The sequence below is a fragment of the Rhizomucor pusillus genome (genome assembly GCF_041956525.1).
Source record: "Rhizomucor pusillus strain CBS 183.67 unplaced genomic scaffold VTP01scaffold_4, whole genome shotgun sequence".
Taxonomy (NCBI): domain Eukaryota; kingdom Fungi; phylum Mucoromycota; class Mucoromycetes; order Mucorales; family Lichtheimiaceae; genus Rhizomucor; species Rhizomucor pusillus.
The window spans coordinates 1,552,943-1,565,483 of NW_027192146.1; the positions used below are offsets into that span (position 1 = coordinate 1,552,943).

The following is a 12,541-nucleotide window of genomic DNA, read 5'->3' on the forward strand; positions in this document are numbered from 1 at the left end:
TCTAGATAGCTTTCTTTTGTTGTTACTTTGTGTCTTCTCTCTTCGTTGAATTAAAATCCTCAATGCAAAACAGACGTAGGTAGCAATTTTAAGGCGCGCGCGATCTGGTGTCACGGTCTTTTTTTCTCCTGTTCCTCTCTTTCCGTTTGCTATACAATGGCAAGCTTAGGATCGAGGATGCCAACGATGCCGGTAACCACAGAAATGCTCAGAATGAAGCACACCGTGGACTACCTCAACCAGGTCAAGCGAGAATCCGCAAGTGCCCGGCCTGAAGTCTACCGACGCTTCAAAGAAATATTATCTTCCGTCAACGCTCAAGGAAATTGCGAGTAAGTCTTTTTCCTTTGGGCGACAAGTGCTTCCAAATGGTTATTAACCTGCTATTTAGGTGCGAAATTACAAGGATTGTATGGCGCCTGAGTCTACTGTTCCACGATCGAGCAGATCAATGCGTTTTTACCAGATGGTTATCGGTTCCGCCCCTCTGGATATCCAGGCATCGTCTTTGTGTTTACACCCTCGGGTGACGAGATGGTTATCAACAGCAGTGATGACAATCACCACAACTCGCACTCTTCTCCCTGATCTTCCTCCTCCTCCTCGACCATCAGTGATCCGGATATAGCCGCAATAACCGGTCGCTCACCAGAATTAATGACAACAGCACAGCAGCAGCATTTCCACCAACAGCCTCTACATCCAGATTACAAAGAAAGTTTGATATTTCTAAAGGTAGTACAACGGAGGGATTATTATGCGAGAATGCGTGATATATATACATACATATGCCCCCCCCTTGTGAATAGGAAACGTTGATGAGTAACCAGGAGAAGCGCGGCGATGTGCTAAAAGTGATGAAAAGCTATCTAAAGAACGAAATCACTATTTACCAGGCATGCACAGTGATAATGACATCTGCTTTGGTTACAAGTAGACTCATATTTTTGTCTTTCCAGCTTGTAAACATATTGGATGAATTGCTGGATATCGATTTACAATCACTGGTCAGATTGGCGTCGTCTTCAATGCATCAACAACAACCTGACGAGACACAGCAATGTATGCAAAGAGAAGACCAGCCACCCAAGAGTCAGGAGGATACGTCACCTACTACATGGGCTTCAGATATTCCACTGCAGTCTGTACCTTCACCCACACAGTTGTCAGAAGCATCATCCAGCTACGTAACAGCTCTTGAAATTAGCCCTGGATTATCGGCCACCAATTCTGTACTGGATTTTGGTGATCAAGAAACACTCGACTTGGAACCTCTGACATGGAAAAGAGCACGCAGCAGATCGGACGTGGATGAGGATGATTTTAGCAACAAACGGCGCAGTGTCTTTGAAGAAGACGATGTTGAAACACGACAGGTATTGGACAGACTGAGTGAACGCTTTGTAACGGAACACCAACACGCCGTCGCCCTGAACGAGAATCACGATATCGGCCCTATCGTCAGCTTTGAAGATGCTGAAATATTCAGACGCATAGGCGATCATTTAGGAAACAAGCCAGCATACAACCAAGTTTTAAAAATCATGAACTTGTATACCTGTGGAATCATCGACCAACAAGTTTTAGTGAATCTACTAAAGGATCACATTGGAGACAACCCGACGCTGATGGAATGGCTCAAGAAAAAGACCGGATACAGCGAACCCCCAACAACTATTGTCGCATCCCTCCTATTCGCAAACCTAACCTTGATGAGTGTCCTGCGGTTCTAGATAGTCCTAGTTATCGCAAAGTACCGGCGGAGGTGTGAATATGATTTGGGATGGACATCGCAAAACTATGCTTGCTTACCAAGATTTTACCTACTAGCGGCGAGATCAACCTTGTTCCGGACGGGAAAGCTTGTGCAAAGAGGTCTTAAACGATGAGTATACATCGTATCCGACGATGGCGAGTGAGGAGGATTCAAGATCTATGTCTGTAAGAAAAAATACGTTCACAGACGCATTGCACCGCTACGAAGAGGATAGGTAAAGAAAGAAGTGATATTTTTTGTACATTTGCAGAACGTAAGTCATGTGTGTATTGCTTATCAAAAGATACAACTACGACTTGATGATTGATTCTCTCGAAAGCTCGATTACGCTTTTAGAAACATTCCTGAATCATCGGTTAAAGGCAGCAGGGGAGAATGTCCCGGTAGACGAGAAATTCGGAGGCGAAACAGTTACCATATACCAACGTACGATCAAGCAAGACTATGGTCGCAAACACGGCGCCAGAATTATTCAATTGATGACTGAGCATCCACTGCAAACGTTACCCGTTATCATTCGTCGCTTGAAGCCAAGTACACAGAGTGGAAGAAGGCACAGGTAAAACGTCAATAACTGAGGTACTATATAACTTTAATGTTGTGAAGAACTAATCTTTTACACATAGCGAGACATGAACACAGCCTGGCGAGAATGGGAAGCCAAGTGTTACTACAGAGCGCTCGATTTCAATCAGTTCCCGTAAGAACTACAGTGATAAATGCGCTAGAGCCCTCTGCTTTGGTGGATGAGATCAAGCAAGCACCTGGACGTACAATAGTCTTGAATTTATACCATCCAGAGATTTTCACTGATATTGCTCGGATTATCTCACTGCATTATCGCACCCAAAGAGGATACCTAAATCCGGAACGTCGAAAGATCCGCGAGTTTATACAAGCGTTCGTACCGTTATTGTTCCGCATCGAAGAGATCAGCGTTTTATCTGATGATTTGGAAGAAGGAGAGGATGAAACGCGCTCAATATTCTCTGAAGAATCTGTGACAATTGTGAAACAGGAGGAGGTGGAATCGTCAGCCTCGCCAACTTTATCCACAAATGATGACAGTAAGGATGAGCGTAAAACTCCGGATGCAACTGGAACTGACCAACAGTATTTCACTGAGCTCTGCCAAATGGCAAAGGAAGCTATACTCTCCAGTCGTTCCGAGTATACATTGTTCTGCAATGGATCGCTTTAATATTTCTTGCGACTGTTGCGACTGTTGCGACTGTACCAGGTAAACACTTTCATAAATGATATATCAGCCATCTCCTAATCTCAATATCTCTCTCTCTCCTCTCTTTTAGAAAATCTATGAAACCTTGTCACGCTTGAAAGAATACAGCAAAGATCTGAATAATCTCAGCGGTCGTTCATGCAACCATGCACTAGCTGGCAATTCAGCGCTGTTTTCGGAACGATATCCGGGTAAATATATTCATTCAATTGAATATTTATTGCAATATACTCATTCGACGAGTACAGATATCGATATCTCAGAAGGGCATTACCGCGAATTTATGCACATTTTGTATAGCTATTTCATTGGTCTCCATGACCAAAACTCGTTAGAGGAATGCATCCGGTTCTTGTTCCTCGGAGAAGCATCTAATCTAATCAACTTTGACTTGCTCGTTTCAACCACCGTAAAACAGGTAAGGGCATTAGAAAGGTAACAAATAACGAACGAGCAGATCTCAATGAGAGCCTTTTAGATTCTAGCCACCGTCGCGGATCCTAACCTCACTGATTTTGTACGCTTGTACTGAAACTTGTACGGCGGTCGTTATCGAGGGAGACCCAGAAAAAACTATGAAGCATACGCACGATCATTGATACCCGCTACTGATCATCTCTTCAAAGTCACCGTTGTAAGTTCTTTTTTCCTTTTTTCCCCATCGACCAACTCACCTTGACAACTGTTGGAATTTGCAGAATATTACCAGCAGAAGCATGACCATCGAATATTTGGGTGATTAATATGCCGGGAGCAGATCATCCTTCCCTCCTATTCAACCCAAGTCGATCCTCTCTGCATGCATTCATTGATCTAGTCGATGTGTCGTGCCATGAATCTCATCATTCCAGCAACATTTCTCGTCATATGATCCTCATCACAGCAACAATAGTAAATAATCAAAGCGAGTTTACTATTTATCATCCTCTTTCAATTATAGAGCGTCTATCTGGCAGAAAAAGGAATATAACAGAAGAAATAGAATGGTATGTTCATCGACAGGGGCAATAAGGAAAGAAAAAAAGAACAGACAAGTACTTCTAAAGGTATTCAATTTACATTTTTCCGTTCGCCTTGGCTGCATCGGCGGCACTTTGGCTTGACGCAGACATTGGGATACTCTGCGGCTGGTTGTTTGCGGGCTTGCTTCCGATCGTCTTTGCATAAGAGTATACAAGACCAGCAATAAAACCTAAAAAGCACAGCACCTGGTCAATAACTATAGTCTCACAAGGCACATATTTGTTAGATTCCTACCGATGATAATGGCTGTGACGTTTGCGAATGTAGCTGGATCGCCAAAGAATAGGATACCAGATGCTGCGATGGGAAGCTTGTTAAGAGCGCCTACCATCGAGTAAGTAGTGGAAGAGGTAGTGCGCACGCACCAGGCGGATGCGTAAGACATGGCGAAAGCGGAAGCGCCAGAGAAAATCATGGCATAGATCATTTGGCTTCTAATCTCCTCTGGGCTGACAAAATGAAAGGTTATTAGTTTGCATTTTCTCTCCCATTTTTTCCACACACTTACAAAGTTCTAGCCAAGTTTTCTGCGCTCCAATCTTCAAAAATGAACGATGGGATGATAAGCAGTGGAATGGACAGCAGATTGTTGTAAAATACAGTGTCAAAGTCTTTAAAGTTGGTGAGTTTGATACGCTTGCGCATGTATAAGACAAATGCTGCGGATGAAATGCAGTTGGTAGCCATCCAAAAGTATCCGATAAACGTCGTATCCAATTGCACGATCTCTGAAACGGTTTCCGATACATCTGACCAGCCAGCAATCAATGAAGAAAGGACCTATTTTGGTACTTATGGTCAGCTTGCCTTGCTAGTGTCTGCTCCGAATGGATACTTGCCATCAAGCCGAACGAGATCAGCATCATTCGTGTGACGCTTCCGCCAAACCAGATCACTTCACCGTATGCAATTAAAATAATAGTCAAGTTTTTAAAGATCGTATATACGGGGATTCTGAGATACTGCAGTGACTTTGAGCCAGTATAGATCATGGTAACGAGCGCGCCAGCGATAGGAAACCATTTCCTCGCTTCGTCTTTATCGAAATCTCGGTACTTGATCAAGTTTAAGAACTTGAACGTTTGTAGCAGCAAGACTGTAACAACATTCTGTCAACATTGTAAGATGAGTTATTCGTGTGATATCGACACAGCACCCAAACTTGCCTGCACAGTTAAAAGCAAAAAGTTCATGTTGAAACCATATCCGCTGACGACATATTTGTTCGTCACGGTCATCAGGATGCTTGCAAAGCAGTAGCTTGCGATGGGGAGGGCAGCCCGCATGGCCGGAGACAATGTGACGATGGACGGCGCCACGATGGTCTGCCCTGAAGGCTTTGCCTGTTGCTGCTGTTGTTGTTGCTGTTCCTCGTCAATGGCGACTCTGTACTCTGCTTTGTTCTCTGTCATGGCTAAAGGTCGTGAGTGAGCGAAGGATTAAGGGGTGCGCCAGTGGGAACTCCACGCAGTCGTCAGAGAGTAGCAAGAGAAGGAAAAATAAAAAAAAGCGAGATGTGCGTTATACAGCTGCCAAATAGGGTTTGGTAACGAGCGTCGATCCAAATCATTTTCAAAGTTCAGACAGAACAACAGCCAGCAAGAAAAAACATGCTAACTTTTCGGCTTGGCATTCTTGCCCAATGAAGCACGCACACCGGTGGAAAATGGGCCACTTAAAATTAGCTGGACCATCCCCGCGAAAATGAATAACCTCGCCTACACTTGAGCCAGCCAAGCGAACCTGGGCCACCTGTAAGGAATTTCGAAGTCAGCTAGTTATGCCTGACGTGCAACCTAAATGCTTGGATCAAGGTCGAAACTCCTGTACTCATTTGCATTTGCTGCACTTCCACGGATGTTGCCCGACCGAGCTGACCGTCTCAGTTGCGTTGGCAGCAGGCTCCTGGATCCACTGCTGAATGTTTGAGGAAGGCTCAGTCAGGAGTCTGTTGATGCACGTTCTGCTGCTGGAGAGAGCTTTGTCTGCGTCGTTTTCATGGTACTTCATCACGTTATGCACGACGGTTGCTTTCGTCCAATGCGCTGATGATTCCGATAGGCAACCGTTCATGCTCTCTATACTAATGGCGGTTCATTCTCTGTATTTCACGAACTGGTGAGCTCAAGGTCCACTGTTGGATGTGCTTTCAACCGTTCGATCCACCTTTGCTGTGCAGTTCTTTGCAGAGTTCAGGGTAAGTGACACACATGACATCTGCATTCAAACAATATGCTGATCCATCCCGTTGACACCAGCTCCATAAGTGCCGGGTTGATACTGCCTGTCTCAGCACGGTACGAGGCCGACTTGGGCGGGTCCGAGGAACCAGGTAGGCGAGACGGGGAGGTTGGGCAATTAGCCGCTTGGACCCGACATGGAGATGGGGAGGCTGGGCCTTTGGAGAGGCTGGGAGACTGGCCGAGGATCCACGGTTGTGCCAGTGGTGCCCATGAAATCATCTTTTCTATTATTCGAACGTGTCTGGTTATCTATTGAACCTCTCATGTCATTAGTGCTCTATTCCCTTATTATTCTCTTTTCTCTTATAACATCCGATAATAAAGCCATTCACTGGGTCTCACAAATGTATCACCTCGTCACTGATCGCCAGATCATAGGCACACTACGTACCTATATAGATTTGTCTTTTTTGTAAACATGAAATGAAACTTTAAGGTTCGTTACAGCATACTAGATACACAGGTGACAAGGCAGATACATATGTATTGACAGAGAGCATACTAAATATACAGATATTGGCAAGGTAATGACGGGGGTAGTTGACCAAGGAGATGTGAATAAGAATGACAAAATGGAAAAAGTGAAATAAGCCCTATGAATATGAATTAGCTTTTCGTGTTCAGAAAGAGATGCATGTACAATACCTTACTCTTTGTCGTGTCCAGGTCTAGCGACCAATATGGAAGAAGTAGAAATGAGTGCACTTCTTCCCAAAAGTAATGTCGCATTTTGTGAAATTTTATAATACATTTATACACCAAAACGACAAATTGCAGCGACATTAATTTTTGGAAAAGGTGTACATCTTCCAGATAGTGGCAATACTGAGAGATTTGCTAGTTCGAGCAATTTAGCGTGGTAGTGCAAACCACATTCCGACGATTTTACATCATGAGCTACCAAACTAATAGATAGTGCGCATTCGCTCTACTTCACGTCGTAAATGCTCTTCACTGAACATGATCCTACAACGATTTTTCCTACTGTGGTCTCTCCTTTAGCCTACCGTACCAGGTGCAGGAAGCTCTCTGTTCATGCTGCGAAAAATACAAAGTTACGTTATTGTCTCATTGATAATTCCTAGTTTCATTTGGAAAAAAACTTCAAAGCCGATGATTTGAAACATCCGCAGTGGCTATTATATGTAATCGTTCAATGTCATTGACCATGACTAACACCTGGATATCGTTCTTTATGGTTTACCCGGAGCATGCGTTTAATCCAGGAGGGGCAGTTGAGCGGCACATGAAATCTCCCCCGTCGCTGCCTTGATGTTTTTGTTATTGCCACTTGTTTTATACATTATTCCATAAGCAATTACCTCCACTTTAAAGCTTTTAAAAGTATATATATACATTTACGGTAGCTATGAATTCATATCTCTAGTTTTATCATATACACCTTATGGAAAAAAAGCAAGTTGAGCAGAAACTCCACTGAAATGCCGTTAAAAACACCATGTTATATGTACAGAACGAATCCTCTCCTCCAGACGAATCCAATGATGGTAAAATAAGGGCAGGTTGCGAAAAAGTTACCACAAGTTGACGAAATCACAGAATAAACAGGTTTATAAGCGATTTTCGGGGTGTATAAAAAGTAAGGACCGGGGAGTGTAGCGTCTCCCTGTAAGCTGAGCGGCGGTCTATAAGAGGATGAACTCATTTGCAGTGGAGCTACGGCTGCTTGGTTGCCTCGTAGAAGACAGTGTCTTGCAGAGATTGGTGTCAACATCCCAACCTGAGCGTAGGCTTGAGTTGAGAGGTTGTTCAATACCGAGGAACTGCCCCAGGGTAGCAATACAGCAGGGAAAACTCGGAGCACTGATTCGGCTGTAAGATGGCACGTCAGAGAGGATTTACCAAGTAGTTGCCACTGTAGGTGGGAACTACCCTTTTGCTATTTTTCTTTTTTATTGTTGTTGTTGGTGAAAATACGTGTTGTATGTGTACGATGGGCTTCGAAAATTTTTTCAGCCAACCACCGCTTTCCTTTTTCACGCCTTTTCCTTATTTTTCGCTTGCATGCGTTTCATCAGCACGAATTACAACTGATGATACCGTGTATGTCTGGACAGGAGACTAGTTCATTGAGGGCATCTTCCATCAACAAAATTCGCAGAAATTTATTGGATCGAATAATGTTACATTCTTAAGACTGGTTCAAGTGTCAGCCAAACCAGGACTAGAAGCGATTCAATGGATTCTTCAGAGAACCAGGTCACAACTCATTCTTCCATCCTTTTTTTTTTGGATTCACGCTCAATAACACATTTCCATATGCATTTCTAGTTCTTCTTCAAGGTGCCCTTGCCATCCTCCGTAAACTGCACGGTCTCGCTGACGTCTCCGTAGATATCGAAACGGCGTTGGTCGTAGAGCGGAATGCTTGTACGGATCGATTTCACCTCCTCAGGATCTAAAATCACTTTTCAGTTAGTCCATTCGAGTGTACGGTGTTGCAAAAATACCAACCAATATCGGCATAAACAATGGTCTCCTTTTCCTCACAAGTGGCAATAACCGTGCCTCTGTTTGATAAACATGAGTACATTTCAGCGTAACGCACGTACATGTTATAGTTTCTTACTTTGGATCCACAACAGTAGAATGGCCCCATGCATGGTAGCTTGCATTCATGTCTCTGGCAGGTGAGCATGCAGCGACGTACATTTGATTATCAGTTGCACTAAGGACGAGCCGTTTCAGTGGATACAGTGCATGCAACCAACCCATTTCTGCAGGAGCGCGCCGTCTTACCGTGCTCGTTGCAGTAATTCCCAATGGAGAGGACCGGTAGTCAAGTTAAAGGCACCAGGATATATCATGGCAACGCAGCCTTTTCTGGCAGCGATCATGGCCATCTCTGGGAACCTTCAGGGCAGCTCTTCAGCATGAATAGTCCTTTAGCCATCCTATAATATTCCCCGCGCATACCGAATGTCATAGCAAATGCCAACACCGATCTTTCCGTACTCTATGCACAAAGTTCCAACGATGTTAAGAATATATAACGTAACAGGCATCAATAAAGGTAATTTCTGACTTACTGGTATCGACATGTGTAAGGTGACTTCCGGCAGACAAAGTTTCGCTTTCCTACGCAGACTGCAATGTGAGCGTATTATTATGCAACGAGCGCTCCGAATACTTGCAATGAATCGGATTTTTCCAGGTACATCAATGTCAAACAAGTGAACTTTACGATGAGTAGCAATCATTTTGCCTATCGGCAGTGTAAAGAGTTTTTGCCATATATTTGCTAGCGTTTTTTAAAAGCGTACCTGATGGATCGTACACAGTGAGCGTATTGTAGAGTTTGTCGCTGCTTTCGTCGCGCTCTGGTATAGATCCTGCAAAAATATATCACAACCAAAGAACCTTTAGCATATTCAGGGCTCACGTCAGCGTCGTAGATCGATATCCAACCTCCAAACAGATACACGCCAGTCTCCTTGGCGACGCTGGAGAGCATTTCGACAGACGGACTCTTTGTCAGAGTTTCGGCATATTGAGGAAAGAAATTGGTACCGTAGGGCGAGTTGAAGCATTCCTGATTATTAAGTTATATATCATATTCAATGAGCATATATCGTCCTTTCGTTTTCTTTCTTCTGGTGTTAATTGTCCCACGATTCTTTACAGGAAGCACAACGACATTGGCACCATTCTTTGCAGCCTCGAGAACCTTATCGCGAGCGCGTTGGAGATTTGTTTGCTTGTCGCTCGAGGTAGCAAGTTGGATCAGTGCCAGCTTGAATTTCGAGGCAGGTGCAAGAATGGACGAGGTCATGTTGCGTACTTGTCTCTGAAGAAGGCCGGAGAACATGAACCCTATCCCGTGGGTATCAATGGATTAAGTTTTGAGTCAGCATTGAACGCCAAGTCCGAACAAGCTGCTGTGTTATGTTATGCAGTAGCCTCAAAACATTTTGACAAACATTGATGGAGCATGAAGTTAGCTAACTGACTTGTTGATCCTTATGTAACATCCAAATAATAGTATATAGTAAGCTTTATTCCACATATTTATTTCTCGTTAAAGATAGGGGGGACTCGAGTTGTAGACCGGCTTACTGCTCTGCAGTCTCCGCTTTAGAGGCAAAGTCCCATATTGATCCCAAAATACCTGATACATTAAGTTAGTACCTGCGCAGGGCTTTTTTTGATATCAGTAGATTGACCACATACGTGAGATGGTCGATAATACTTGTGAAGGGTACGATGCTGTTGGAACACATTGGCGTCTCAAAGTGGCTTTCGCAGACACCTGGTATCCAGACGATCATTAAGTGACCTTCCTTTCAGCCTGCTGCAGCAATTGACTTACGAATAGCCACCGGATCGTCATCAGTAATCCAGAACTCCTCACCGGCATGGAGATATCCAAAACTGGCGGGAGGAATGTGTGGAACGACTTGTGTGTATGGTAAATATGTCTTAGTTTACAAATTATGCACGATAGTTTCAGTAGCTGGAAATTGGACTTACGATCCCGTTCATGAATAGTGCGTTTGTATGTAAAGTCAGCATTAGCGACATACTTGGCAAATGCAGGATTGCCTACACGAGGTTGACCTGGATAGGTCAATGAATAGTTCGCAAAAGTTAAATTATCCTGCGTCAATGAAACGAAATACTCTAGCCACTGACCTTGAGTATGCAAGAACAGATTTTCCTGCGTAAAGTTCTTATTTCTTTGATAAAGATCCAAGGCACACAGCAAAGCAGTAGCACCACCAAGAGAATGACCTGTAACAGCGACCTTGTACCGTGGATATTTGTCCAATTGATCGAATATGGTAGCAACAAGCTTGTCCTGGATTTCCTTGTAGCTATCCAGGAATCCATCGTGCACCTTAGTGCCATTTACAGGAGGATAAGAGACCAGATTAAACTCAATATCCTACATAGAGAGATATGTAGTGTTGATTAGCTTGGAGAAAGCGGTATTTCGAACAAGACGACTAGACTTACAGCGATAGCATTGCGAAAGGAATTCGAACCGCGGAAAGCAACGTATACAGTCTTTTCACTGTCACCACGCGCGACGAGCACGTTCGTATCGTACACGAAAGTGCTGAAAGTATCGATTATCTTGAGACCCTCGGTAGCGCTGCAGTGCGGACAATCCCATTTACCACCAGGAATGACAGTGCGGCAGTACGAGTTTGCTGACAGCGTCGCATAGTAAGTCAATTCTTGAATTTCCTGCGTACTGGCAAGCCGGATACCAGCAACTTTGGAAAAAGCTCCTTCCATTGCTTTGGTGACAGAGTCAGGGTAAGTAGTCGCTTCGATCGCTCGGCCGTCTTTTGCGGGCGTGCCAGAAGGAAGGGGACCGTTGGTACTGATAGCCGGTTTCTCGGGATCGGATAGGCTTGGCATCGACGACGAAACAGAAGTTCGTGTAGGGATGATGGTAAGCAGATCATCGCTGTTGGTAGCAGTAGCAGCACTGGTGTTTCCATCCCCTGGCTTGACAGGAACGGCACCGACCTGCAGCACCGAGCTTGTCACCATTAGCGAAAGGAGGAGAAACGCGATAGCAGCAGTTCGACCACGACGCTTGATGAAAGAAGGAGACAACATTTCCTTCTTGCTCTTGAATCTTGATTTGCTTCTTGAACCTTACAAAGCTTTGGTATATTCGCCATCAACGCGCAGACTTTTATATTTGTATTGGCTAACTGTGTAGCCACGCTTATCTTCTCTTTCCCAACGCAAAATTCTCAAGTTCTTTTAGAGTAAATGGAGTTAGCAGAATGGCCATCGTGCTACAGGCGTTAGCTTAACATGCCGAGCCTTCATCTCATCTTGACATTTATCATTGTGTATCACATTGTCTAAATTCCCAATTCAGGAACATTTGAGACTCTAAGCAAGGCAAACACTATTGCAACTTGTGACATCCGCGCCAATTTCTTCTCCGTGGTAACTCGGCGTGAAATTAATGCATAAGAAATAGCTAATGCCTACCCCACAGTATGGGGGACGTTCAATTGAAGCAAGGTCATTGAGCTTGTAACCCGAGATCAACGTTAGATCACATCCCTATTCATAGCTATTGTATTCGAAAGGTAGGATTCAAGCGGATATGCTGGGAGGAACCTTTGGACTTTTGATCTGGCTACAGACTCTCTTTTTGCAATTCATGTCTAACTAAATTCCACTCCTTCAAAGCATAAGGATTGCTTGTAAAGATAATTGTCAGCTTAATGGAGAAAATGCTCATCAAATGTTCATGTTAATTAGCAT

The 12,541-nt window shown here is 44.0% G+C and overlaps 8 protein-coding genes across 8 annotated transcripts; 4 read left to right on the forward strand and 4 right to left on the reverse strand.

The window, feature by feature from the left end:
* Window positions 1–156: 156 nt before the first annotated feature.
* VTP01DRAFT_7936 (uncharacterized protein) lies at window positions 157–1,733 on the forward strand (the record flags this gene model as incomplete). Its single annotated transcript, XM_069387002.1, has 5 exons — window positions 157–332; window positions 392–423; window positions 467–537; window positions 831–905; window positions 960–1,733. The coding sequence occupies 5 exons, from the start codon at window positions 157–159 to the stop codon at window positions 1,731–1,733; spliced, it is 1,128 nt and encodes a 375-aa protein (XP_069242401.1).
* Window positions 1,734–2,076: 343 nt separating this feature from the next.
* Window positions 2,077–2,978, forward strand: VTP01DRAFT_7937 (uncharacterized protein; the record flags this gene model as incomplete). The annotated part of the gene is made up of 2 exons (XM_069387003.1): window positions 2,077–2,336; window positions 2,420–2,978. 2 exons carry the CDS (start codon window positions 2,077–2,079, stop codon window positions 2,976–2,978), a joined length of 819 nt encoding a protein of 272 aa, XP_069242402.1.
* Window positions 2,979–3,300: 322 nt separating this feature from the next.
* VTP01DRAFT_7938 (uncharacterized protein) lies at window positions 3,301–3,760 on the forward strand (the record flags this gene model as incomplete). The annotated part of the gene is made up of 4 exons (XM_069387004.1): window positions 3,301–3,435; window positions 3,503–3,534; window positions 3,585–3,651; window positions 3,716–3,760. 4 exons carry the CDS (start codon window positions 3,301–3,303, stop codon window positions 3,758–3,760), a joined length of 279 nt encoding a protein of 92 aa, XP_069242403.1.
* A 312-nt stretch (window positions 3,761–4,072) lies between these two features.
* On the reverse strand, window positions 4,073–5,452 carry VTP01DRAFT_7939 (uncharacterized protein; the record flags this gene model as incomplete). The annotated part of the gene is made up of 5 exons (XM_069387005.1): window positions 4,073–4,209; window positions 4,275–4,489; window positions 4,549–4,820; window positions 4,880–5,149; window positions 5,207–5,452. The coding sequence occupies 5 exons, from the start codon at window positions 5,450–5,452 to the stop codon at window positions 4,073–4,075; spliced, it is 1,140 nt and encodes a 379-aa protein (XP_069242404.1).
* A 201-nt stretch (window positions 5,453–5,653) lies between these two features.
* On the reverse strand, window positions 5,654–6,113 carry VTP01DRAFT_7940 (uncharacterized protein; the record flags this gene model as incomplete). Its single annotated transcript, XM_069387007.1, has 3 exons — window positions 5,654–5,725; window positions 5,784–5,792; window positions 5,910–6,113. 3 exons carry the CDS (start codon window positions 6,111–6,113, stop codon window positions 5,654–5,656), a joined length of 285 nt encoding a protein of 94 aa, XP_069242405.1.
* A 1,636-nt stretch (window positions 6,114–7,749) lies between these two features.
* On the forward strand, window positions 7,750–8,552 carry VTP01DRAFT_7941 (uncharacterized protein; the record flags this gene model as incomplete). The annotated part of the gene is made up of 2 exons (XM_069387008.1): window positions 7,750–7,791; window positions 8,370–8,552. 2 exons carry the CDS (start codon window positions 7,750–7,752, stop codon window positions 8,550–8,552), a joined length of 225 nt encoding a protein of 74 aa, XP_069242406.1.
* A 19-nt stretch (window positions 8,553–8,571) lies between these two features.
* VTP01DRAFT_7942 (uncharacterized protein) lies at window positions 8,572–10,076 on the reverse strand (the record flags this gene model as incomplete). The annotated part of the gene is made up of 10 exons (XM_069387009.1): window positions 8,572–8,702; window positions 8,759–8,814; window positions 8,874–8,972; window positions 9,044–9,157; window positions 9,221–9,260; window positions 9,334–9,382; window positions 9,439–9,509; window positions 9,568–9,636; window positions 9,713–9,836; window positions 9,927–10,076. 10 exons carry the CDS (start codon window positions 10,074–10,076, stop codon window positions 8,572–8,574), a joined length of 903 nt encoding a protein of 300 aa, XP_069242407.1.
* Window positions 10,077–10,356: 280 nt separating this feature from the next.
* VTP01DRAFT_7943 (uncharacterized protein) lies at window positions 10,357–11,806 on the reverse strand (the record flags this gene model as incomplete). The annotated part of the gene is made up of 5 exons (XM_069387010.1): window positions 10,357–10,412; window positions 10,494–10,553; window positions 10,614–10,700; window positions 10,775–11,189; window positions 11,261–11,806. The coding sequence occupies 5 exons, from the start codon at window positions 11,804–11,806 to the stop codon at window positions 10,357–10,359; spliced, it is 1,164 nt and encodes a 387-aa protein (XP_069242408.1).
* Window positions 11,807–12,541: the final 735 nt, after the last annotated feature.